The sequence below is a fragment of the Stenella coeruleoalba genome (assembly GCF_951394435.1).
Source record: "Stenella coeruleoalba genome assembly, chromosome: 15".
Taxonomy (NCBI): Eukaryota; Metazoa; Chordata; class Mammalia; order Artiodactyla; family Delphinidae; genus Stenella; species Stenella coeruleoalba.
Genome location: NC_137161.1, coordinates 52,139,859 through 52,164,413, shown reverse-complemented (window position 1 = coordinate 52,164,413; position 24,555 = coordinate 52,139,859). Strand labels below are relative to the sequence as shown.

At 52.4% G+C, this 24,555-nt stretch overlaps 2 protein-coding genes across 7 annotated transcripts in view; one reads left to right on the top strand and one right to left on the bottom strand.

Annotated features, from left to right (window-relative positions):
- Positions 1–19,970, top strand: part of TRAP1 (TNF receptor associated protein 1) — a 44,968-nt gene extending 24,998 nt beyond the window's left edge. Inside the window, exons 5-18 of the mRNA XM_079944771.1 lie at positions 3,498–3,569; positions 3,813–3,973; positions 4,784–4,893; positions 5,454–5,527; positions 6,329–6,484; positions 7,641–7,761; positions 8,209–8,278; positions 11,538–11,685; positions 13,845–14,030; positions 14,495–14,633; positions 15,038–15,123; positions 16,437–16,582; positions 19,535–19,607; positions 19,766–19,970. Of these exons, the coding sequence (XP_079800897.1) occupies positions 3,498–3,569; positions 3,813–3,973; positions 4,784–4,893; positions 5,454–5,527; positions 6,329–6,484; positions 7,641–7,761; positions 8,209–8,278; positions 11,538–11,685; positions 13,845–14,030; positions 14,495–14,633; positions 15,038–15,123; positions 16,437–16,582; positions 19,535–19,607; positions 19,766–19,867 (1,644 nt within the window). The 3' untranslated portion in view covers positions 19,868–19,970. The remainder of the gene's footprint in view (positions 1–3,497; positions 3,570–3,812; positions 3,974–4,783; positions 4,894–5,453; positions 5,528–6,328; positions 6,485–7,640; positions 7,762–8,208; positions 8,279–11,537; positions 11,686–13,844; positions 14,031–14,494; positions 14,634–15,037; positions 15,124–16,436; positions 16,583–19,534; positions 19,608–19,765) is intronic.
- The window catches only part of DNASE1 (deoxyribonuclease 1), a 28,128-nt gene continuing 23,494 nt past the window's right edge, over positions 19,922–24,555 (bottom strand). For 4 of the 6 annotated variants that reach the window (XM_079944775.1, XM_079944774.1, XM_079944776.1 and 1 more), the window contains 10 exons: positions 23,381–23,467; positions 22,773–22,920; positions 22,307–22,395; positions 22,051–22,134; positions 21,637–21,752; positions 21,323–21,435; positions 21,088–21,242; positions 20,551–20,647; positions 20,001–20,330; positions 19,922–19,960 (listed from right to left, as the gene is read on the bottom strand). In XM_079944775.1, the coding sequence (XP_079800901.1) occupies positions 20,277–20,330; positions 20,551–20,647; positions 21,088–21,242; positions 21,323–21,435; positions 21,637–21,752; positions 22,051–22,134; positions 22,307–22,395; positions 22,773–22,919 (855 nt within the window). In that variant the 5' untranslated portion in view covers position 22,920; positions 23,381–23,467 and the 3' untranslated portion in view covers positions 19,922–19,960; positions 20,001–20,276. Of the gene's footprint in view, positions 19,961–20,000; positions 20,331–20,550; positions 20,648–21,087; positions 21,243–21,322; positions 21,436–21,636; positions 21,753–22,050; positions 22,135–22,306; positions 22,396–22,772; positions 23,468–24,555 lie in introns of those variants that run through there. The other 2 variants (XM_079944772.1, XM_079944777.1) reach the window with 2 other exon arrangements.

The following is a 24,555-nucleotide window of genomic DNA, read 5'->3' as shown; positions in this document are numbered from 1 at the left end:
TAATTATATATATTATATATATATTATATATATAATATATATACACATAATGTATGTATTTTATATATATATATATATATATATATATATATATATATACACCACATCTTTATCCATTCATCTGTCAACGGACATTTAGGTTGTCTCCATGTCTTGGCTATTGTAAATAGTGCTGCTGTGAACATAGGGGCACATGTATCTTTTCGAATTATAGTTTTGTCTGGGTGTGTGCCCAGGAGTGGGTTTGATGGATCACATGGCAACTCTAGTTTTCTGAGGGACCTCCATACTGTTTTTCATAGTGGCTGCACCAGTTTACATTCCCACCATAGTGTAAGAGGGGTTCCCTTTTCGAAGAGGAGAAAACTTAAAATCACCCCATCATTCAAAGATAATTACTGTTGACATTTTAGTATGTGTCTATTTAGGGTTTTGATCTATGCATTTGTCTACATATCTAAACAGGTTTTTTTTTTTTCTTTTTTTTTTATGGTACGCAGCCTCTCCCTGTTGTGGCCTCTCCTGTTGCGGAGCACAGGCTCCAGACGCGCAGGCTCAGCGGCCATGGCTCACGGGCCTAGCCGCTCCGCGGCATGTGGGATCTTCCCGGACCGGGGCATGAACCCATATCCCCTGCATCAGCAGGCGGACTCTCAACCACTGCGCCACCAGGGAAGCCCTAAACAGATTTTTAAAAATTTTTTTGGCCACGCCACAAGGCTTGTGGGATCTTAGTTCCCTGACCAGGGATTGAACCCACGCCCTTGGCAGTGAGAGCACGGAGTCCTAACCACTGGACTGCCAGGGAATTCCCTAAACAGATTTTTAAATGATATATTATTTTTTAATATACAGGTGACCCTGAATAACACTGGGGAGGCGGGGACAGACCCTCCCCATAGTCAGAAATCCACATATAACTTCTAGTCTGTCCTCTGTATACCCAGTTCCTCCACATTTGCAGGTCTCCCTACGCAGTTCCTCTGTACCCACTGTTCCACATCCACGGATTCAACCAACTGCGGGTCGTGTGGTACTGTAGGTAGTACTTGCTATTGGAAAAAAAATCTGTGAATAGGTGGACCCGCATAGTTCCGATCTGTGTTATTCAAGAGTCAGCTGTAACTCTTCATATTTTTTTTTAAATTTATTTATTTTTGGCTGTGTTGGATCTTCGTCACTGCACACAGGCTTTCTCTAGTTGAGGCGAGTAGGGGCTACTCTTTGATGCGATGCGCGGGCTTCTCATTGTGGTGGCTTCTCTCATTGCGGAGCACGGGCTCTAGGCATGCAGGCTTCAGTAGTTGCAGTGCGCAGGCTCAGTAGTTGTGGCATGTGGGCTCAGTAGTTGTGCCTTGTGGGCTCTAGAGCGCAGGCTTAGTAGCTGTGGCACATGGGCTTAGTTGCTCTGCGGCATGTGGGATCTTCCCAGACCAGGGCTTGAACCCGTGTCCCCTGCATTAGTAGGTGGATTCTCAACCACTGCGCCACCAGGGAAGCCCCACACTTTTTGTTTTGTTTTGTTTTGTTTTTTTTAGCCCCACACTTTTAACCATACTTATACTCTTGTGATGCATATTTCCCCATGTTATTGAATATTCTGTGGTACTATATTTTAATCACAGCCCGGTATTTGGATTAACAGTCTTACTTTAGACGCAGCAATAGTTTTGGCGGCTGTTGTAACCTTTGAGCAGTTTAAAGTCAAAGAGTTAGAAAGGCAGAAATGGGGTTCATCAGGCAGTGGGCCTGAGGGCCACCACGTTCCCGAGACAGCTGCTCTAGGACCTGCTGGCTGGGATTATGGGGCGGCGGGGTGGTGGTGGTTGTGGGGCGCGTATCCTATGGAGTGGAGGGCCTGCCTCCATGGACTCTGCCTCTTCCCAGCAGGCCTGGTTTCGCGTCTCAGAATTGCTGCTGGTGTCTGGTGCTCTCTTGTTCACTCCTTTGCTCTGCTCTGTGCATGTGTGTGCCTTGCTTGCTGCTGCTGTTGTTTTGAGAAGCTTTATTGAGATATGATTTTTACATATAATCAAGTTCCCCAAGTTCAAGTGTACAGTGTGTTTGGACCAACATACACAGTCATGGGACCACCCACACCACTGATGTCATCACCCCAGTATTCCCTGCCTTTCCCAGCCCTTGTCAGGCACTGATCTGCTTTCTGGCACTATGGTTTTCTGTTTTCTGAAATTTCATATAAACAGAATTACACAGGAGGTAGTCTTTTGAGTCTGACTTCTTTCACTTGTCACAGTGCTTTTGAGATTTTTCTACGCTGTTGCATGTATCAGTAGTTTGTTCCTTTCTGTCACTGAGAAGTGCTCTGCTGTGTAGAGGCATCACAGTTTTATGTATCCATTCACAAGTTGGTGAGCACTTGGGGATGTTAGGAATAAAGCCACTGTGAACATTTAAGTCTTCGAGTGGGCATATATTTTCATTTCTCTTGGGTAAATACCTAGGAATAGGATTGCTGGGTTGTAAGCAAAGTGTTTAACTTTATGAGAAACTGCCAAATGTTCCCACAGCAGGTGTCCCATTCTGTGTAACTCCTGGCAGCATTTGGGATGCCAGTGGCTGCACATCCTTGTCAGCACTTGTCACTGTCAGTCTTTTTAATTTTAGCCATTCTGGTGAGTGAGCAGTGTATTTCATTGTGGTTTTAATTTTCATTTCCCTAATGATTAGTGGTGTTGAGTGTCTTTTCATGTGTTTGCCATTCGTATATCTTCCTTGTGAAATGTCTTTCAGATTTTTGCTCATTTTTAATCAGGTTGTTTGTCTTTTTATTGCGTTGTAAGAGTTCTTTGTATATTCTAGATACGAGTCCTGTATCAGATATACTTTTGCAAATATTTTCCCCTAGTCTGTGGCTTGCCTTTTTATTTTCTTAGTAGTGGCTTTTGAAAAGCAGTTTTTAATGAAATCCAGTTTATCACTTTTTCCTTTTATGCTTTATGCTTTTAGTGACCTATCGAAAAAGTCTGCCTATTCCAAAGTGATAAAGATTTTCTCCTATCTTTTCTTCTACTAGTTTTACAGCCTTGGCTCTTACACTTAGATCTGTGATCATTTTGTTTTTATGTAAGGGAAGGCTAAGAGTTGTTTTTCGCCTGTGGCTGTCCCATTGTTTCTGCACCATTTGTTTTTCCTTTCCCCAGTGATTTGTCTTGGAACCTTTGTCAAAAATAACGTGACACTGTCTGTGCAGCTCTTCCTGGACTCTGTTTTGTCCCTTTCATCTATGTGTCTATCCTCTAGTGAGGTTTTCTCCAGTGAGGCCTGGCTGACGTGGCTGGAATTCGCCTTTTCTGGTGACAGTGTTCTTACTTTGCTGGGCCCGCCTGGCAAGTGTAACTGATGTGCTCCTGCTGGGTGTCCCCACACATCCATCCTGGCAAGTGTAACTGATGTGCTCCTGCTGGGTGTCCCCACACGTCCATCCTGGCTCCCTGGTGCATTCGCTTGGGTGCTTAGCTTGTCTCTCTCCTCAGGACACTGGCATCGGGATGACACAGGAGGAGCTGGTGTCCAACCTGGGAACCATTGCCAGGTCGGGGTCGAAGGTAAGCCCCCCGCTGCCCTTTCATCAGGTGCTGCAGCTGTTCCCCCTCTCAGGTTCGAGGGTCTCCCCTCAAAGGGCAGTTCTGACCAGAGAGGGTAGGTCCCAGACGCTCTGGACACCAGCTTCAGAGGAATGTCCTCAGGCACGAGCTTGTTGGCATTGGGGACCCTTTATCACAGGATTTCACTGTGTCGGCAGGTCTCCGGGGCAGGGCCGCCTCCCTCTGATGAGTATCACCCCACAGGCCTTTCTGGATGCGCTCCAGAGCCAGGCGGAGGCCAGCAGCAAGATCATCGGCCAGTTTGGAGTGGGTTTCTACTCGGCCTTCATGGTGGCTGACAGAGTCGAGGTCTATTCTCGTTCAGTGGACGCAGGCAGCCCTGGGTACCAGTGGCTTTCAGACGGGTAAGTGAGCAGGTCCCACGTCACACACGGAGTGTCCCCAGGCCCTGGGGCCATCGAGGCAAGTGTCACCTGCCACGCAGAGTGGGACTCAGCTGGAGCTCGCAGCCTGGTCTGGGAAGCCAGGCTCCTTGGAAAGCGCCAGTGCGCCATCCTGGGCTTTTCATGGGAGGCCTGAGCCCCACACTCAGGGAGCCGTTACTCTTTTTTGCTGGGTGGGTCCCCGCTCTGTGCTCCGGGGCTGGTGCCTTTGTTCTGAGGGCGCGTCCCTGACTCCTCATGGGGGTCAGGGTTTGGCTCCCTAGCTGCCCCACCTCCCGCCGTCTCCACCGTGTGCTGGGCCTGCGAAGTCCAGGAATATCTCAGCTGTTCGTGGAGGATGGCACCCACCACAGCCAAGGTTAAGTGTTTATCTCACAAGCCCCCAAACTTCATTTCTGAATCCTGCTTTCCCGCAGGAAAAGTGAAAGTGGGGCCCACAGTCACCAGGGCCGAGGGATCGACAAGGTGCCCCTCGTGTACTTCTGCTCTTGGGAGGAGGCACCTGGCCAGGGGTCCGGAGCGCTTGGAGTTAGCACAGGACGGGGGTCTCTTCCCGGAGTCTGGTGCTTACCTGGCCACTTCAGGGGAATGTGAGACTGAGAGGTTGTGTTCAGGAGCGGGGAGCCCTGCGCCCCAGCGGCCACTGTCCCTGGCGGAGGTGTGATGGCCTGGGGCACACTCCAGCTTCCTTTCTATGCAAGTCCTGCCTGCCACGTGGGACTTCTCAGCACTGACAGGCAGAACTCGCCTTCCTTCTCCCGCGTGTCTTAGCTCTGGGGTGTTTGAAATCGCCGAAGCCTCAGGAGTTAGAACCGGGACCAAAATCGTCATCCACCTCAGGGCAGACAGCAGAGAGTTCACCAGCGAGGCTCGGGTTCGAGGTGAGCAGGAGCCTGGGCCTCTGGGGACGTGCGTGCGGGTCAGTGCAGTACCTCCTGCCACTGCGTTTTAGGACATTTTGGGGCGGGGGTCGCAGGCGCAGGGCTGGCCGTAGGTTGGGGCAGGGTCAGGTTTGCCTTCCTCCTTTCGAGCAGCACTGCCTGTGTGCTTGCTGGTAGCACAGGGTCCTGTGCTCGTTCTGCCTGTGCTGTAAGATGTCACCAGCCTGCCCACCCAGCCTGAGTCCAGGCTCCGAGACAACCAGAGCGGGTGCAGCTGCGAGGCGCTCCTCTCTGTCCAGGTCTCACTGGATGCTACTGAAGGTGCCCAGTGCTCTTCAAGGGGTCACATTAGCCCGTGAAACCCTGCTTATGCCGCCAAGAAGGCATCATGTATCATGGTGGCCTGGGCCTCGAGATCCGGTTTGGGAGTGAGTTCTGCTCCCTGTGTGCGGGGAGGACAGGGACGAGGCCTCCCAGTGCTGTGTGACCCCTGCAGCACCTTCCAGAGCTTTCATCTACAGAAGCTTCCCGTGTTCATTGCTTTTTTCTGTCTCTTCCAGATGTGGTGACAAAGTACAGCAAATTTGTCAGCTTCCCCTTGTACATGAATGGAAGGCGCCTTAATACCCTGCAGGTGAGGCCTGGCTACCTGCAGGCTCAGGTGGCTCTGGAGATAAGCCACTCCACGTCAGGCTGGCGGGTCAGAGGTGGGACTGGGCGTTGCGTCAGAGCCCCAGGACTGGGTGTTCTGGGGGAGGCGAGATCTGTGGGTGCAGGCAGGTCCATGTGCACCAGGGGGTCACCCTTCACAGCACACACTTCGTGCTCCTGAGTGTATTCAGTCATGCTGCCGTCACCATGGTCGGTTCCAGAACATTTCACCCCCAGAAAGAGACCCCACGTCCATCAACAGTCACTCTCACTCCCTGCCCCTGGCCCCTGGCATCCAGTCCACTTTCTGGATTGGCTTATTCTGGGCGTTTCATAAAAATGGAGTCGACTACTGTGTGGCCTTTTGTGTCCAGCTTCTTACTGTGTTTTCAGGGCTTGTGCTGGTTGTAGGGTGTATCAGTGCTCTGTTCCTTTTCACGGCTCAGTAACTGTCCAGCGCGTGGCTCAACCGTGTTACTCGAGCTGCTCACCTGTTGGTGGCTAGTGTCATGACGTCGTGCAGGCTCGTCCAGACCTTGCCTCCTGCTTTGCTCTTCCTGACACTGTGCAGGGGACAGGGCACTTGTTCCCAGAGCCTTTTGTGTGTCTCTCTGTCCAGCACTGGAGAGGGTGGGGCTGGAGACAGAGGGCCCGGGAGGCCAACCCTCAGGAGCTGAGGGCTCCTTTGCCAGCACCCGGGCCCCGCGAGCTCCACCAGGTCAGGTCTGCACATTGTTGGGAGATTGCGTCTGAAACATAACGTCCCTGTTCATTCCATTTCCAGGCCATCTGGATGATGGACCCCAAGGATGTGGGCGAGGGCCAGCATGAGGAATTCTACCGCTACATCGCTCAGGCCCATGACAAGCCCCGCTACACCCTGCACTACAAGACGGACGCACCTCTCAACATCCGCAGCCTCTTCTACGTGCCAGAAACGGTGAGCTGGGCGCAGGCCTGCCATGCGAGCTGCCAGGGGTTTGTCCACTGCTCCCTGGGTTTACATACCAGCAGCACTTCCCCTGAACGGTGACAGCTCAGCACAGACATCACAAAAATTGCCTTAGCAGCATCAGGATGAAAGAAAATCCTATACGTCTGGACGGGTGAACAGAAGTTGAAGTGAGGGGTGCTGAACAGAGAGATGTTTGGCCCGGCAGGCCTGGGCTTTGTGGATGGGTGCGGGCGTCCTGTCTCCATGCAGTGCGCTCTCCCTACTTCCGCATGGCTTCGGGCAGCACCGTGAAGGCCCCACCAAATCCTGCAGCCGGGAAACCTGCTTGGGTTGAACCCAGCTTTCCTGGCTTTAACTGACTAGAGCCCCGCGCCTGTTACCCATCTTGGAAAGAGCTCTTCTACCCTCCCGCTGAGTGTGCTCTGCAGACCAGCAGCCCCAGCCTCCCCTGGGCCCATTAGGAGTGCAGAGCCTTGGGCCCAGGACCCCCCAAGTCAGTTCCCACCTTAACAAGATCCCAACATGATGTGTGTGCAAACGGCAGCGTGGGAGGCGCTGGTTTAGAGCAGGGTTGGCAGACAGCAGCCACTTTGGGCTTTGCAGCCTCGTACCACCAAGGACTCTGCCCCTGTGGCGGAGGCTCACGGGCCACGCTGAGATGGGCGTGTGTGGCTGGGTTCCAAAAACTGTAGACACGGGAATTTGGATTTCATTTATTTTTCACATATCATGAAATGTCCTTTTTTGCCTTTTTCCTCAACCATTTAAAAATGGAAAAGCCATTCTAAGCTATACAAACAGGTGATTTGGCCTGTGCGCTCTAGTTTGCTGACCCCTGATCCCTAGCAGGCTTGGCTCTGTTCGCAGGGACATGTAAGTCATTGTTTTTATGGGGAGGGCGGCAGCTGCCCAGAGAGGGCCCCCCCACCCCACCTAGAGCCATGGTGGGAGGGGCCTCCCCCGGCCCCTCTGGGCTTTTGAACAGACAGACACAGGCAGGACACCGCACATCTGCCTCAAATCTCCCAGCCCAGGTAGCCTTAGGAAGGGGTTCCCCGTGACCATGCAGGCTCTGCCTCCTGGCAGGACTGCCACGGATTTCTGCTTTTGCCACCTGACGCTGCCCTTTCCTTGCCTCCAGAAACCAACCATGTTTGACATGAGCCGGGAGCTGGGCTCCAGTGTCTCGCTGTACAGCCGCAAGGTCCTCATCCAGACCAAGGCCACCAACATCCTGCCCACGTGGCTGCGCTTCATTCGAGGTTCGGTGCCAGTGTCTGTGCCCAGCCGTGTGGGCTGAGGCCCAGGAGCAGCTGCCTGCTCCAGATGCCAACACCATCAGAAAGGGCTCATCTTTGATGAGTGCGGGGTCAGGGCGAGTCACCACAGCTGCTGGCTGGTGAGCCGAGTCCTCACAGCGTGGCGCCTCCCAGGGAGCTTCCTGTCTTCAAACACTAGTCTTGGTTGATTTATCCATGATATGTTATGATTTTGAACAGAAAACCCAGGTGGTAGTTTTGAAAGAGGGTCCAACTGATGCTGAAATCGTAGAAACTGTCCCGGCAAAGGCTCACCGGCCTTGCTTGCTTTCCTTCCGACCCCATGGTTGTGACCTGGGCTCTGCCTGAATTCTAGGAAGACAAGGGACTTGGGAGGAGAAGCCCCCGAGTGTCCTCCCTTCTCACCCACACTCGGCCTGTGTCTCACAGGTGTGGTGGACAGCGAGGACATCCCCCTGAACCTCAGCCGGGAGCTCCTCCAGGAGAGTGCGCTGATCAGGTGAGCAGCCGCAGGACACAGTGGGCACCTCACCGGGTTCGCCTTTGCCACAGAAGGCCCAGGCGGCCTTGAAGCTGCTGAGAGCAGAGGGTGGAGCTGAAGGTGCCCAAGGGAGCTATGGGCCTGGAGAATATGAACAGGTCACGTGTGCTTTGCCCCATCTTTTACTTCACGCTTTTGTAAAGGGTTTGGAGACTGACATTGAGGAGAATTGCTGCCAGTTCCAGGAGATGTTCCCTCCCTTGGCCAATCCCTGTCACTCAATCCTGGGGCAGCCGTGGCAGGGGAAGTTCCATGCAGGGCTGTTTCTGGGTGGACGAGGCAAAGGACGGCCCCAGAGCCAGGAGAACGTCTGACCTCGGTCCAGGAAGGTCACTAATGGTGTGAAGGAGACAAGGGCTGGGCACTGAACTTTCTTTTGGAGACGTTGCTCTTGGAATCCTCGTGAGCTGGGTTGGCCGAATTTCTCCTCCCCCATCCTGATCATAGCAGTAGCTGCTATTTACTGAGCATTTATTCTCACCCAGACTGTACCAAGCCCTTCCTGTGCAGCCTGTGTCATCCTTGCAGGTGGGAGCCACTAGGTCTCCACGTCATAGTTGTGGAAACTGAGTTACAGGGAGGTCTCACCCGACAGTGAGTGAACCTGTATTTGAACCCACGTTTTCTGATCTCAGGCATGTGCTCTGCCCCCAGCAGCTGGGACTGGGCTGACCCAGACGCTGGCAGGACGCAAGGCTGCAGGCGGGGGTGTGTCCGGCCACTTGGTCACTGCTGGTGGTTTTCCAGGGCTAGGTTGTCAGTCTGAGCACTCATCTTGACCAGCAGAGTCAGACTTAAATGAAATTTTTTAAAGAAACTGAAAGAAAAAGTAGAAACTTGATGCAAAGTACATTTTTCCCCTGAATCCTGAGAGAGTAAGTTGTCCACTCTATGCCCATCGTCCCCAGTTATCTCAGGGTGTGTTTCCAGAGAACAAGGACAGTCTCCTCCTAGCCAGCACAGCCGTCAGTTGGAGTTGACGTGGTGCAGCTGCCACGCCTCATCCTCAGACCAATCCACGTTGCACACTTGTGCCCGTCACATCCTCTAGAGTAGGAGGGTCCAGTCCAGAGTCACACAAGCCTTTAGTTGTCATGTTTCTCCAGTCTCCTGGAGGTTGGCCGAATTCCACAGTCTCCCCGACTTTCAAGACCTGGATGCTTCTGAAGATTTCAGGCCAGTGATTATATAGAATGGCCCTCTGCACGGATTGTGATGCTCCCTCATGCTTAGGTGCAGGAGTAGCACAAAGTGATGCATCCTGTCAGGTGGTGCACGACTTTGAGTTGTCCCCTTACTGGTGATGTTCATGTTGACACTTGATAAAGGGGGTGTCTGCCAGCCTGCTCACGTGGTTACTCTTTTTTCCTCTGTAATTAGTAATGATGTTATGTAATGGGGTGGTATTTGGCAGCTGTGTGTTCATTTCTTACAATATGCATGTGCTTTTCTTAATATCTGTATAACTGATTTGCATGACTTGATTTCCTGTTTTATTCAAGGGCTATAATCTGTTACTGTCATTGTTTGATGCCCAAACTGTCCCTGATTTAGCAGGAACCTACTCAGGCTGACTCTTTGCCCTTTGACCTATTCCCATTGTGCTTTGAGCACTTCTGTATTGAGTTCACTCAATACCAACCAGCACTGCCGTGGTCTTGGTCTTTGCTTCCCTTGACAGTGAGGAATTTGCCTCTGATTATCCCTAATGTGTTTACCTCTGACCAGTCCCCTTCATGTTACCAGTCTGCCATCGCTGCTGCCCCCCTGCCCCACCAGCTCCCTGCTCCTTCACCTGCTTGGGCTCTGATGCCACACGGTGGGCTAAGGGGGTGTCTGTCAGCCATTCTGCCAGCTGCTCGCTGTCCCCAGTCTGGATGTCCTCTTCTGGGGTCCTTGGGCTCTGACACTCCACACCAGGCTCCTCCAACCCTCACCCTGCATGGACACCCTCTTCGTTTCATCCTGGCTGCTGTGGCTGCCCCACCACAGATGCGGGTGCAGCCCCTTGGCTGAAGGACTGAGTTATTCAGGATGGGAGTGGAAGAGGATAAGCTTAAATGAACGTTAAACATTATTGTTCCCCTACCCTGGATTATTAAGGAAACAAATGGTAATTTCACCTTTAGGAAAGGCAGAATATTAAGGAAATTAAAAAAAATACTCCCTAATACCACTAATAGTGTTGCTCACGATTTTATGTAGTGCTCTGGTAAACACCCTAATACACAAGATCCCAATTTTGTAAAACTGTAGAGCACATATAGTATATCCAGTATAAACCCAAGTTTATACAGCATTGATCCTAATTATGAAAAATATAATGCACAGCAAGTAGTATGTATAGTCTTTGCATACTTATATACTATATGTACCCTGTAATTTATCCATATTGGGATTTTTCTAGTTTTTCTTTCAACCCAGGCACTTTCTCATGTTTTTAAGGATCATATCATTAGAGGATGTTGATCTTTAATGGCCGTGTAGCTTTCCATCATTCATTTCAACCTGTTCTCTGCAGTTGAACACTGAGCTTGTTCATAATTGTTTTCTTTTTTTCTTTTCTGTAATTAAACTTGCATCAGAGCTTATTTATTTATTTTTGGCTGTGCGCGGGCTTTCTCTAGTTGTGGTGAGTGGGGGCTGCTCTTAGTTGCGGTGCGCGGGCTTCTTATTGCAGTGGCTTCTCTCGTTGCAGAGCCCAGGCTCTGGGCACGTGGGCTTCAGTAGTTGTGGCATGTGGGCTCAGTAGTTGTGGCTTGCGGGCTCTAGAGCACAGGCTCGGTAATTGTGGCACACAGGCTTAGTTGTTCCAGGGCACGTGGGATCTTCCCGGACCAGGGCTCGGACCCTTGTCCTCTGCATTGGCAGGCGGATTCTTAACCACTGCGCCACCAGCAAAGTCCCATAATTGTTTTCTGTTTTATGTGCTACAGTGAAATTCCTGGTCCATAAATCTTGGTGACTCATGAAGGTGTAATCTCAGAACCATAGTTTTGTCACTCTCCACAAGGTTGCGGGGCGGGGGGGTGTCAGCTAGCATCCCTGACTCTGGGGGGCGCATGTCTCCTTAACTGGTGTTGGCCAAGGGTAACTTTTTGGTATGTTGTCTTCACTTCTCTGATTATTAGTGGGATTGAACGTTTTTTCATATCCTTCTGGCTGTTTGTATTTCGTGAAAGTTGCTCTTTTGTGATAAATGCTTTTCTGTTCATAGGAAACTCCGGGGCGTTCTACAGCAGAGGCTAATAAAATTCTTCATTGACCAGAGTAAAAAACATGCTGAGAAATATGCCAAGTTTTTTGAAGATTACGGCTTGTTCATGAGGGAGGGCATCGTGACCACGGCTGAGCAGGAGGTCAAGGTAGGGTCTGGGTTTCTGGGCCTTTCTCTGGGCTGCCTTGGGCTGTGGAGGAAGCTGCTGGAGATCAGAAACCTGAGCTTCCCAGGACGTGATGATGGCATAGCCAGGCACCCCAGTCACCACTCCCAGGGGTCAGAAAGTGCAGCCTTTGGCCTCTGGACTCCGCAGGTGGTCCCAGCAGGCCCGGCGTGCACTTGCACATGTCCAGCTCCTCCAGTGCCCTCATTTGAGGGGAGCGGGCATTTAGTGTCTCTTCCCCCAAGGGCCTGGGGGGCTTGGGGAGGTCACAGAAGTCAGGACAGGAGAGGTGCCTGGGGTGGGGAGGGCAGGTGAGGTATATGTAGTCAGGGCAGTTCATCATGTGATCGGTAGAAATCCATCAACACTGTGCCACTGGGTTAATTGCGCAATTACTTAAAAATGATGAGATTGTTCCATAAACATTTATTGGCCACTTTTAAGTTGTGATACAGTTCCCATACAATAAAATTCACTCTCTTAAAGTGAACAGTTCATTTAGTACCTTCACAGGTTGTACGTCCACCACCATCTGGTTCTGGAACATTTCCATCACTCCCAAAAGACAGTCTTTTGTCACTCTTAGCGCCGGCGTTTCGTCTTTTGCTCCAGAACAGCAGCAGGGAAGGAGGGTGACCAACCGTCTGGGGTCCCAGGGTTTGTTCTGCAGGCCATGAGGGAGGGTGGGATGGGGCCTGGGCACTGCGGCTACCAGCCTGCTCCCCCCAGGCCCTCATCACCCTGGGTCCTCCTAACCCCGGTTGTTGGCACAAGGACTCCAGTGGCTCCAAGTGCTGCCTGCTCGGACTCTCCACTCATTCCTCTCTGTGTTTGTAGGTAGCGGGACCCAGGTGGTGCCAGAGGCTTTTCTGAGTGCTTTATAAACACTGACTGACTCAGGGTTTTTTTAAATAAATAAATAAATATTTATTTTTTGGCTGATTTGGGTCTTCGTTGCTGCACGCGGACTTTTCTCTAGTTGTGGCGAGCGGGAGCTACTCTTCGTTGTGGTGGACCGGCTTCTCGTTGTGGTGGCTCCTCGTTGCAGGTCACAGGCTCTAGGCACACGGGCTTTAGTAGTTGTGGCACGCGGGCTGTAGAAAGTAGGCTCAGTAGTTGTGGTGCACGGGCTTAGTTGCTCCGCGGCACGTGGGATGTTCCCGGACCAGGGCTCGAACCTGTGTCCCCTGCATTGGCAGGCGGATTCTTAAACACTGCATCACCAGGGAAGGCCCCTTACTCAGTTAATGAGGATCCGTAACATGCACAAGAGCATGAGCTTAACCTATGAACCTAGAGCCTGGCTCGCCGGGTGGGCTCCCAGATCCCTGGTTTTGCCTGTTCGTCCCCCTTTCATCCCCACCACATCACTCTCTCATCTGGACCTCCCCTCTGGGCACCATGGGTTGTTGGAGATGAGTCGGTGGCATAGACGAGGCAGTTTACTGTCAGGTCATGTCCAGGCTGGTGCGTCAGGGAGCTGGACCCCAGCCTGTTGCTGCTTCTGTCCTTACAGGCGACTCCCTCATGGAGTCTAGATGCCACCAGCATCTCAGCCGACAGGAGCAGATGGACAAGCCCCTCCTTTCAGGGCCTGTTCTCTGAGTCACACACCCCACTTAGGCTTGTACCCCCTGGGCCAGGACTCGTCCCCTGGCTGTGAGGAAGGCTGGGAAGTGTGGACTTCACACCCGTGTCCCCTGCTTGGCGAGAGCCAGGGTCTGTGACTCAAGACAGAGGGAGGATGCTGGGTCCAGAGTGGGCTCTGCCACGGACAGGGCCTAGCCACTCCTGGGACCGTTTTTGCAGCTCACCCGGAAAGGCCCTCTCAGCAAGGCCCTGGGCCACCTGTGGTGGAACGTGCTTTCCGAGGTCCCCTGAACTTCTGACATGGGGCCCAATGGACAGCACTGGAGTCCCTCAGAGCTCCCCAGGGCCCGAGCCAGCCCAGGGCGCCGTCCCTGGACCAGGCTCCCAAAGGAGCTGCCTTGGCTGCAGGACACGGTCACCAGGCGGGTGTGAGGCCAGCCCGAGCCTTTCCTCCCTTAGCTGAAGGCTCCCGAAGTCTGTGCCCCGCTGTCGGGAGGCTTTCAGAGCCAGGACCTGGAATGAGCAATGACCTGGCCTCTGTCTGTCTACAGGAGGATATTGCAAAGCTGCTGCGGTACGAGTCGTCGGCACTGCCTGCTGGGCAGCTGACCAGCCTCCCAGACTACGCCAGCCGCATGCAGGCCGGCACCCGCAGTATCTACTACCTGTGCGCCCCCAACCGGCACCTGGCGGAGCACTCGCCCTACTATGAGGCCATGAAGTGGAAAAACACAGAGGTGGGTGAGCCAAGGGGCAGGCTTGGCCCCTACCGGGCCTCCCTGCACTTGTCCTTCCCTTGGGGCCAGGTCAGAGGGCGAGGGGGTCTGACCACTGAAGGAGGGTCCCCATGCTCACTGGGGAATGGCTGAATGTGCCCACGATTCAGGAGAGCGGAGCAGTGAGAGTCAGCATCCAGGGTCACAGAGGCCAGGCTGAAGCCTGCCTACTAGTTTGGGTCTTTCTAGGAGGTGACACAGGGATTTCTCTATAAATAGCATCACTGCTTCTAAGATAGAGCCAGAGCCTCCCTGAGAGCCGTCTGTAAACCACTGCGTCCACAAGGCCCAGGAACCCCAGCACCCCCTGCATGGCCCTCAGATGCTGGGCCCAGCCCGCAGCCCCAGCCCCTGCTCCGTGTCCCTCTCTTGTCACGGGCAGAGGGTTCCCCGGGCCTGATGGAAGCCATTTCGGGTCCTCACAGGTTCTCTTCTGCTACGAGCAGTTTGATGAGCTGACCTTGCTCCACCTTCGTGAGTTTGACAAGAAGAAGCTGATGTCTGTGGAAACGGACATCGTTGTTGACCACTACAAGGAGGAGAAGTTTGAGGACGGCTCCCCAGGTCGGCTTGCTTCCCTTCTCTCTGGGCACAGGTGTGGATGGTGGCCTGGGGTGCAGGTGAGGCCAGGCAGGCCCAGGGAGCTGGCACTGTTTGCTACACGGCCTCTTCGTTCTGCAACAGTGGGTCTATATGGGGTTTTCTTTTCACAGCTTGCCTTCCTAAGATTGATAAAGCTTAAGAGAATCAGACATTTTAAAGCCCTAACAAAATTATATGGGCCTCAGGCAATCAAAAGTATCCTTTCTGGGGTCCAAATTTATCTGCTTAATTTTAGATGAAGAGTGTTCTGGTAGCTTCTGTCGTTGTGCCAGTGGCTGGCAGGGTGGGGGGAGCCTGCCGATGGGAGCCTATGGGGAGGGAGTTGTGGAGACGGCCTCCAAGCTCACCCTTCTGCTCTCCTGTAGCTGGCGACCGTCTGTCAGAGAAGGAGACAGAGGACCTGATGGCCTGGATGAGAAACGCGCTAGGGTCCCGTGTCACCAACGTGAAGGTGAGGCCTCCCAAAGACGGGCCACCACCCAACCACCATGGCCCTTGGTGACTGCACAGCTGGCCAGCCTGCCGGCTCTGGTTGCTGCTGCTCCTGCATGTGTGCGCTCGTGAGCACGTAGCCACATGTGCCCGGGGAGTTACTGAGGTCGGACGGGCAAGCTTGGCTTCGCCTCCACTTTGTAGAGCAGTTGGAATGAAGAAAGTGGAAGGTGAGCTGCTGAGGGCCTGGTGGGCAGGCAGAAGCAGAGAGGAGGTGTCCCCAGTTGGCCTCCCCAGGGCCATCCTCGTCCAGGCCTAGAGGAGCTGCAGTGGCTGAGGACACAAGGGCGTACGGTCCAGCTTGGGTTCTCAGTGGGGGTTCTGGGTAGGCTTTAATGAGCTAGGAACCCACTGATCCAGCTCTGAGCTGCAAGAGAAAAGACAGTCACCAGGGAACAGGTGTCACTGGCTGAGGGACATGTTCAGGAGTGGCCCCAAAGGGACAGGCAGGTGTGCAGGGTAGGGAAGGCTGAGAGCAGAGGAGGGCAGACCTGGGGGCTCCATGGGAGGTAGCAGTGGGTCTCTGAGGGAGGCGAGGGCTTCCTGGCAGGGAGCAAGGTGTGTGGCTGGGGTTTCTCTATGTAACACACATATCGTGTCCATGCTTTACAGCAGTGACTCATTTAAGGTGGCCTAGGAGGTAGGTAGAATTCTCGCCCGTATCCTATGAAGGAAACAGGCAGAGCGCTTCCGCAGGTCAGGAAGTCGTGGAGCTGGATCCTTACTGTGCTGCCGGGAAGGGGGCAGCCATGGGCCCAGCAGGCCCAGGAGAGTCTCTGGCGTATGTCAGGAGGCCTGAAGCCTGTGGGGCTCGGTGAGAAAAGGTGTATTTGATGAAGTAAAGGCCAGAGGGAGCCACAGGGAGCGGTGGGTGAGAGCACCGTCTGCAGTAAAGACGGACACAAGATTGAGGAAGAGGCTGGGCCAGGGGAAATGGGGTGGCCAGTCCTGGCGGGTCTTCAGACAGTTGCTGTAGGACCTGGAAGTGGACCCTGTGAAGCAGAGAAGTGCAGATAACACCAGGCAAGATGGACCTTGGATGGTAACTGATAGGTTAGAAATTGGTAGCTTTGGAGTGTAGAAGAGGAGGGAGTTCCCAAGCAGGGTTACGATTCGTTAGCAGGTGATTGGGAGGGAGAGAGGGAGGGAGGAGCACTGCTGGTTGAGGGTATGTCCCTGGAGACCTGCGTTCTCCTGTCTTGTCATTTGGGGAAGCTTTATACCTGGTCAAGACCCTGCCAGGGCCCCTGTCACCCCCGGCCTTGCTTGCAGGTGACTCCTCGGCTGGACACCCACCCTGCTATGATCACGGTGCTGGAGATGGGGGCCGCCCGGCACTTCCTGCGCATGCAGCAGCTGGCCAAGACCCAGGAGGAGCGTGCTCAGCTGCTGCAGCCCACGCTGGAGATCAACCCCAGGTAAGGCTGCTGGCTCCAGGCCTCTTGGGCCCAGGGCCCTTGATGCCCAGGGAATGGGCATGCTCATTTCTAACCTGCCAGGTAATCTTTTAAAATTGTATGTGAGTGTGTGTTCTTTTATTTATAACACATAGAAAGTGCATAAAACTTTTGGACAGTTTGATAAATGTTTATATAAACACTCGTGTAATTGAACTGTATTAAACTATACCTATGTGACATTTAAAAAAACTGAACCTTGCCGACACCCAGACACTCCTGTTTTCCTCCTACTTGAATTCTGTCCTGCTCTCCAGGGAGAACCACAGTCCTGATTTCTGTGTCAGTCACTTCCTCACTGTGCTTTATGGTTTTTCAGCTACTTGTGCGTCATTACACACAAGCTCAGTTCTGCCTGTTTCTGAACTTCACGTGAATGGACCCCTGTGCACAGGTTCCCTTTGAAGCCTTCCTTTCTTCTCTTGGCGTGTGATCAGATGTATTCATCTGTGGGGGTGACTATAGTTTGTTCTTGTTCACAGCTGAATCACAGGGTATGAATCTACTCAGCACAATTATTTATTCTATTTTGATAGACATTTGGGTAGTTTCCATTTGGAGGCTGTTGGGAACACATTGCTCTGAACATTCTTGTCCCCCGTCTGGTGCTGCACATGTGTTTCTCCGGGATGGGTGCCCAGGCGTGAAAGCACCTTATCCTCAGCTGGGCTGAGTAAGGCCCACTGCTTCCAGAGGGCAGAGCATGGGAACCCAGGTCCCTGCAAGTTAGAAGGCTACTGTTCTTTTTTCTGTTGGGCTTTAAAAAAAAAAATTGATTGGTAGTTCTTTATATATACTTTAACAGTTGCAAATATCTTTTCTGTCTTTTCACCTGTCTTTTAAAGAGAATTTCTTAATTTTAATGTAGTCAAATGTATATACATTTGTTAGAGATTTCTTAAGACCCCAAAAAGCATCTATTCCAGACATGAGTTTCTTCTCCTGCATGTCCTTCTAAAAGCTGTATAGTTCTGCCCTTTCATGTTGGTTGAGCCCATCTCTAACTGGCCTGTCTGGGACTGGGGGCTAAGGGGGGTTCTAGTTTCATCTTATTCCATGTGAACACCCTGTTGCCCACACCGTTAACTGTGCTGCCTTCTCAGATGAGTATCTCTTGGAAACTTATGTTTTCTTTAGAGTTCTTGTACATTTTTTATAGTTACTTGATGTGTCTTTATTAGATATTTTGAAATTTCATTTTCTAACTGTTGTATATGGAGACAGTTTCTTTTTTGGAAATTGACTGTATACAGCAGTAGTTTTTTACATGAAGTTACATGAACAAGTTACCAAAAACGCTAGAAAATCCATAGTCTCACCCCCACCACAGTCACTGTACCCTATTTGGTATATTTTCTTTTGGACTTTCGTCTTATTGTGGGTTTTGGTTTTTTTATGTAGTACATGCCTAATTTTTTTATTCATCACCTATAAATATTTTTCCATGTTGCTTTAGAACCATTAATTTACTTAAAACTACTGGGGAGTAGGGGGAAGTGCCTTTTCCAGTTTCTGAGCCAAATTACTAGTAACACAATTACTGGGTGAAAAGATCTGAATTGGCTCATGGCTGGCCACAAAGAGCGTTGGACGCCTCTCAAAGGAGCTGTCCTGGTTGGCATAATGGGTGCAGGCCTGTGTAATGGGTGCACAGTTCCCAGCTGTGAGTCCCCAATAGAGATGGACGCTGACTGGACACCCCGTTGCCTTAACTAGTTCTGACACAGAAGCAGTTTTGTAAGATAGCTGTGCAGAGTGCTCGTTTCTGTTGCCAAAAGACTCTTATTTTACAGATTTGCTTTAAAATTTGTTAATATATTCTTTCGGTTGAGAATTCTAAAGAACTAAGGGAGTTCACGGTGAACTCCCCGCCCCCCCCATCCCCAGTTTCCTCACGTATCTTTGGAGACACTGTGTGGGGCCTCCTCTGGTACACTTGCTGTGCAGTGTGCTCACCTTGCTTTGTAAAGTGTTTGCTACTCTGAACAGCCCTGTGAGGGGAGGGAATCATGTCGTCTCAGACAGGGACCAAAGACACTCCTGCTGTCCTCTAACCTTTCCCCAGTGCCTTCAGTTTTATCCAACATCAATTTTTGCCGTTCTCTTAAAATTATACCTTATAATTTTGATGTATGTTTCCCACTGTATTTTTCCCTGTGCAGAAAATGTTTTTTTGTAGTCAGTTATTCTTTTCTTCTGACTTCTGGGTTTGTATTTTGTTTAAAAAGGCTTTCCCCTTCCGAGATTATAAAATACTTCTTCCCTGTTTTCTTCGAGTATTATACTTCTTTGCTTTTAATTTTTACATTTAATCTTTGATCCCTCTGGAAATTAATCACATCGGAATCCAACTTGTTTCCTGGGTGCGGCCCAGTTATCCTGTCTTTATGAGGTACTAACGAAATTCCTATATGAATTGGGCCATTTATACATTGTCCACTTTGTTGCACTGAGCTGTTACCTTTTCATTTTCCAGAACTGTTTAATTACTGGAGCTTTATGTTTTAACTGGGACTTCCTCCTCTAACTGCTCTTCCATGTTTACTTTATAAATTTTATACTAGATTTTTTAGATTAAAGGAATCCTATTAAATAAGGAAAGTTTCACTTCTATTTATGGTCCACTTATCCAAGAACTATAACATATGTCTTTTCATATATTAAACTCATCTTTCTTTACCTTAGTAGTGTTTCCTTTATATCAATTTTAGTATCAAAATTTTTGCTGGGTTTTCTGGGTATATAATCTGTAATTGATCATTATGGGCTTTATTTTTTATACTGGACCTATTACCCTTTTTTGCATGTCCTGATAACCCCAACATTTCAGAAAAGTCACTGGAGCACAAAGTTAGAGGCTGTGTGTGCATCCCCAGCCCTGAGCTAATAACTTCTGGTGGTTTCTGTGTTCAGGCACACACTCATCAAGAAGCTCAGTCAGCTGAGAGATAGCGAGCCTGACCTGGCCCAGCTGCTGGTGGATCAGGTGAGTCTGCTGGAGGAATGCGAACAGTAAACTGAGGCATGGGGCTGTCAGCTTCAGGAGGCTCTCTCTTCCTTTCTTCTCTCTCTTTGAGGTCCCTGGGTTGGGATCAGGCCTCACTCACCCTCCAACTAACAACGAGGTGCTGCCTTGCCTTTCAGATCTACGAGAATGCCATGATCACAGCGGGGCTGGTCGACGACCCCCGACCCATGGTCAGCCGCCTGAACCACCTGCTCATCAAGGCCCTGGACCGACACTGACAGCTGTGAAAGCCCCAGGTCCTCCTGCCCAGGGTTGGGGGGGGGGGTGGATGGGGACGATGACAAAGGACTGGATGCTGCCAATGAGAACACCTACTTTTGAGCTTTATTCACTTAAAATGTATTCTTACACCTACTTTTGAGCTTTATTCACTTAAAATGTATTCTTAGAGTTTTTGTCCAGACTGGGGTGCTCTGGTGACACAACCTCCAAGCTTACAATGGAAGCGGGTACAGTGAGGAAAAGCCTACCTTCCTCTAATTCCAGCTGCCACGGTGGTGGGGAGGGGCAGGAGCACTCAGGACCAGGCACTGGTTTCCTAAACTCTGTCCCTAGCCTTTGGCTGTGTCGTCTCAGTTCTTGGCGACAGGCTGCAGAGCGGAGGTCGCTGGCCAGGCCCCACTCACGTCAGGCTCTCTTCAGCATCACCTCCACCGGGTAATGGTCGCTGATGGCTAGGGCCTGTGGGGAGACAGCCATGAGCACAGGGACACCCAGACATCTAGTACTCTGCACTCATGCTCCTGAGGCCAGTCGGGATTTGGGCCTGGGAAAAGGAGACCAAGAGGCACCCAGGGCCACAGACAAGTGGCTCTTTCAAGTCAATGAAAAAAGCAGTGGGTCCAGGCCTATGTTCCTGTGTCCCAGGCCCCTATTAGAGCTACGTAACCAGGACACTTACCATCTGGTCACTCAATCCGTATGCAGCTTGGAAGTCAAAGGGAGCAGCTGAGTTGGGAACCACAGCATCTTGGAGCAGAGGTCCTGCAACCACGATCCTGCAGCATCAGACACAAGAGAAGGTCCCCTTCAGCCCACTGTCTAGCTCTGTGCACTTACACCTCAGATCCCAGCATGTCCCCCCAGCTCCTCTTGGTATGGTAAATGTCACACAGTTCCACTGTTCCCCAACTGCTCTCAAATGTTCCCATGGGGCCAGTCGGGTCCTGGCTCACTGTCACCCCAACACTGAGCTGAGCAACCTGGGCCCCAAACTGCACACCACTGACCAACCTACATACCCCCCAGTGAGTGTTATCCCTAAATGTGCTTCACCCCCAAACTAAGAAATGCTGCTCCTTTCATTCCATTTCCTAAGTGGACTGAGTGAAGCTCAGGAGGGTGCATGTCACAGGGCTTGGGAACCATTTCTGAAGCTGGTCATGGAGGCTCCCTCATCCCTGCCTGGGGGCTCAGTGTGGGCCCAGGCCCCGCTCACCTGTCGTAGGCACAGTGCGTGGATGTAACGGTGGTGTCGGCAGTGTCAGGAATCAGCCACTGGAAGGGGGGGCTCCTGCGCAGGCGGATGGATGACCACTGCGAGGGGGTCACGTAGCTGCAGCCAGCATTGAAATCACCCATCAACATGATGTCCTACCAGGAGACACACACTGGTTGGCCTGGGGCAGAAGGGGGGCCCCAGAGCCCAAGGCTGGGGGTGGGGGTTGCCTCACCTCCAAGTCCCACTTCTGCCAGACATCCAGGTAGACATCATAGAGAGAGTCGATCTCAGCCACCGCATCCGATGGGGCCGCATGCAGGGGAACAATGGCAAACTCCTTGATCTCTGTGGAAACAGGAGTCATACTGAGCCGGTGTGGGCTGGGCTCAGCCAGGAGTTGGGCTGTGGTGGAGGACACATGAGCCAGTCTTCGAGGGTGGACGTTTTCCTAAGTAACTCCAATGTAAGACCGAAGCACAAAGGGTGTGGGCTGCAGCACGAGACAGCTTTCCAGGTGTCTTGGGAAGGGCTGGGCGGGGCACTCACGTGTGAAGGGGGAGGAGAACTTGACCACAGCTGGCTCTCGGCTGAAGCTGTCATTCCCACAGGGCTCACAGCCATCATCGTACTGGTAGCTGTCCAGCACGGAAACCTGGTCGGGTCTGCAAAAGGCCGGGCCAGAGGGCAGTTAGCCTTGGGCCAGGGTGCCAGCTTGTCTTGGTAAAGTCACTTTCTGCCACGTCCAGGTGGGCAGGGGGCCTGGCCTTAGCACCGCATAGACCCACTGGCCTGGAGCTCCTGCCATGTCCCCCTGCCTCTGCACAGGCTGTGAGGCCAGCTCAGAGCCCTGCTCTGTGGCCCCAGTTCTCGCCCCCACACCCGGAGGGGAGGGGCTCACAGGCTCTCTAGACCACACCCCAGCCTCCTGTCGGCACCCTCTGAGGAGGTGACCCAATCTACCTGAACAGGAAGAGGTAGCGCTCCTTATAGCTGTTGCGTCCCAGCGGCTCACTGACCACAAAGTGATAGGTGTTTGGGTCATCCCTGGATTGAGGAAACAAATGTCGCGGTCAGGGTGGGGGGCAGTCCGTGGGGACCCTCCTGCCACCTATATACATCTATAGCAGGGTTCCTGCCCACATCCCTATCTCTGGGGCCTGGCTGAAGTGGCATACCCTCTCCCATCCACGCCTCCCGGGACCGCACTGTCACCCACTGGTTGAGTTTGTCCAGCAGCCTCCCTACGGCCGTCAGGTGGTTGTCTCTGACCTCCTGGATGAGGGCGATATCATAGCGACTCAGGATCTGGGGACAAGGCCACAGTACTGCTAAGCGGGGCAGGCTGGGTGGAGACTGAGGCATCCGAGCCTGCCTGCTGTGAATCACAGGGCCGACCTGCTCCTCCCAGACACCTTCCTGTCACAGCTTGGCCTGGGACTTGCCTGGGACGTGCCAGACATCCCACCACCTCCAGCCGTGGTGGACGGCACAGCAGTGACAAGGACCTGTCCCCTTGACAGACAGGTGGGCTGAGACCAGAGGCTTTCAATCCCCTCCCCCGATCACCACCACTGCCGATCACCCTCAGGACTGACCACTGGCCCAGGGTTCCCAGGGCCTGTTAGAGGGCCCTCCCCTTCCCCCACCCTGAGTCCCCTGAGGACAGGCCAGCCTGGATTTACCTGTACAATGTAGTTGGAGAGGGTAGCATTGGACATCTTGGTCTCCCCGAAAGTCTGGATGTTGAAGGCTGCTATTCTCAGGGACAGGGTCTGCTGCAGCAGGCCAGCCAGGGTGAGTAGCACCCCCATCAGCCTGGCACCCCTCATTCTGGATGAGGAGAAATGTTCACATGTGGGCCTGAGGTTGGCAGACTCAGCACTCTGGCCTCCCTGAGTCCAGCTGCGCAGAACTGGTAGAGCCCAAGGCTGAGTAAACCCTGTCTTTGTGGGCTATGCCGAGCAGGCCAGGGTGAGCCTCTGAGCCCTCTCACCAGCATGCAGAGAGCCAGACACCAAGCGCCAAGTAACAGGCGCTGGATCTTCTCACTCCTCACCTGCCAGCAGATGAGCCCCTGTGAGGGTCGCCAGCCTAGGAAGCCCCTGACACTGTGGGTGGGGCACCAGCTCACCGCCCTCCCCGCTCCAGCCGCCCTCCCCTCTGGGATTGGCCAGGGCTCTTCCCAGGGTGGCCACGGTCACCAAGAGGGACTCCACGGGGCTTATGGGCCTGGTACCCACCTTCCACAGGCCACGGGTCACACAGCCCTTGGGGCACCAGGCACACTCACCTGAAACTTGACTTTCACAAAGACAACAGGAATTCTGCCAAGAATCAAGAATTGATACTCTTCGGTACCAATTTTCTCCTTTCACTGCTTTAAGAAAAAAATTCACAAAGTGTTAAGAAACACAACTGTGAGCTGCTGCAGCTCCAAATCCTCACACAGGAAATGTTTGTCCCACCTGGGCTTTTAAAGGTTTAGGCAGCTGTGACCTTTCCCAGGGCATCACCTGGAGGACACAGAACAATAGTGCTGCCTGTGGGGCTTTCCTAGCAGGTGGGTAGCTGGCATGTGTTTATTTCAAAAGGTACAGGTCCTTCCTGCTGTAAAGAGCACCTGATGTTTGCCCTTGGTTTTAAAAAGTAAAACAAAACAAAACAAAACAAAAAAAACAGCCAAAGGCTCTGTGTCCTTTGCACAAGTTGCTCTCCCAGGGGTGGGGAGCAGATGCACTGGAGGGCAGGGTCCTGGCTACTCCTGGCTGCAGGACTTGAGGTGACCTTGGAGCTAGCAGCCAAAGCCAGACATTCCATGTTGCAAATGGAGCCCATGGTGGCTGCTCTCCCAGGACCCCATCTCTCACCAACTCCAACCCCTGCTTCCTAATCCTTCAGTTGTGACGGCTGCAAGCACCCTGGCCAGGAGTTGGGGCTCTCAACAGGGCGCACATGAGATGCAGCATTGCGGGCTGCAGGGCTGCAGGCACCAGGGAGGGGCAGGGGCTGCAGAGTCCACCTCACTTGCCAGCAAGGCAGCAGGAAACCTTCCTGTGGAGAGCCTGTGCATTTCACGCACAGGTGACAGGAGTGGCTGGGTCATAAGGACACTGTCAGGCAGCAGCTGAGGGTCCATGCCAGGCCATGGGTCCAGTCATTTCATTTGGAATCCTTGGCTTTCCCATTTGTGTTCATTACCTGTGGCTGCTGTAACAAGTCAGCACAAACTTGGTGGCTTGAAACTACAGAAACTTATTATCTAATAATCTTAGAGTCCAGAGTCCAAAATCCATTTCACTGAGCTGAAACAAGGTGTGGCAGGGCTGCACACGCTCTGGAGGTGCTGGGGGAGACCCTTCCTGCCTCTTCAGCTTCTGGAGGCTCCGGGTGTTCCTTCGCTTATGGCTGCATCACTTCATTCTCTGCCTCCATCATTATATTGCCTTCTCTTCTGTGTCGGTTCTC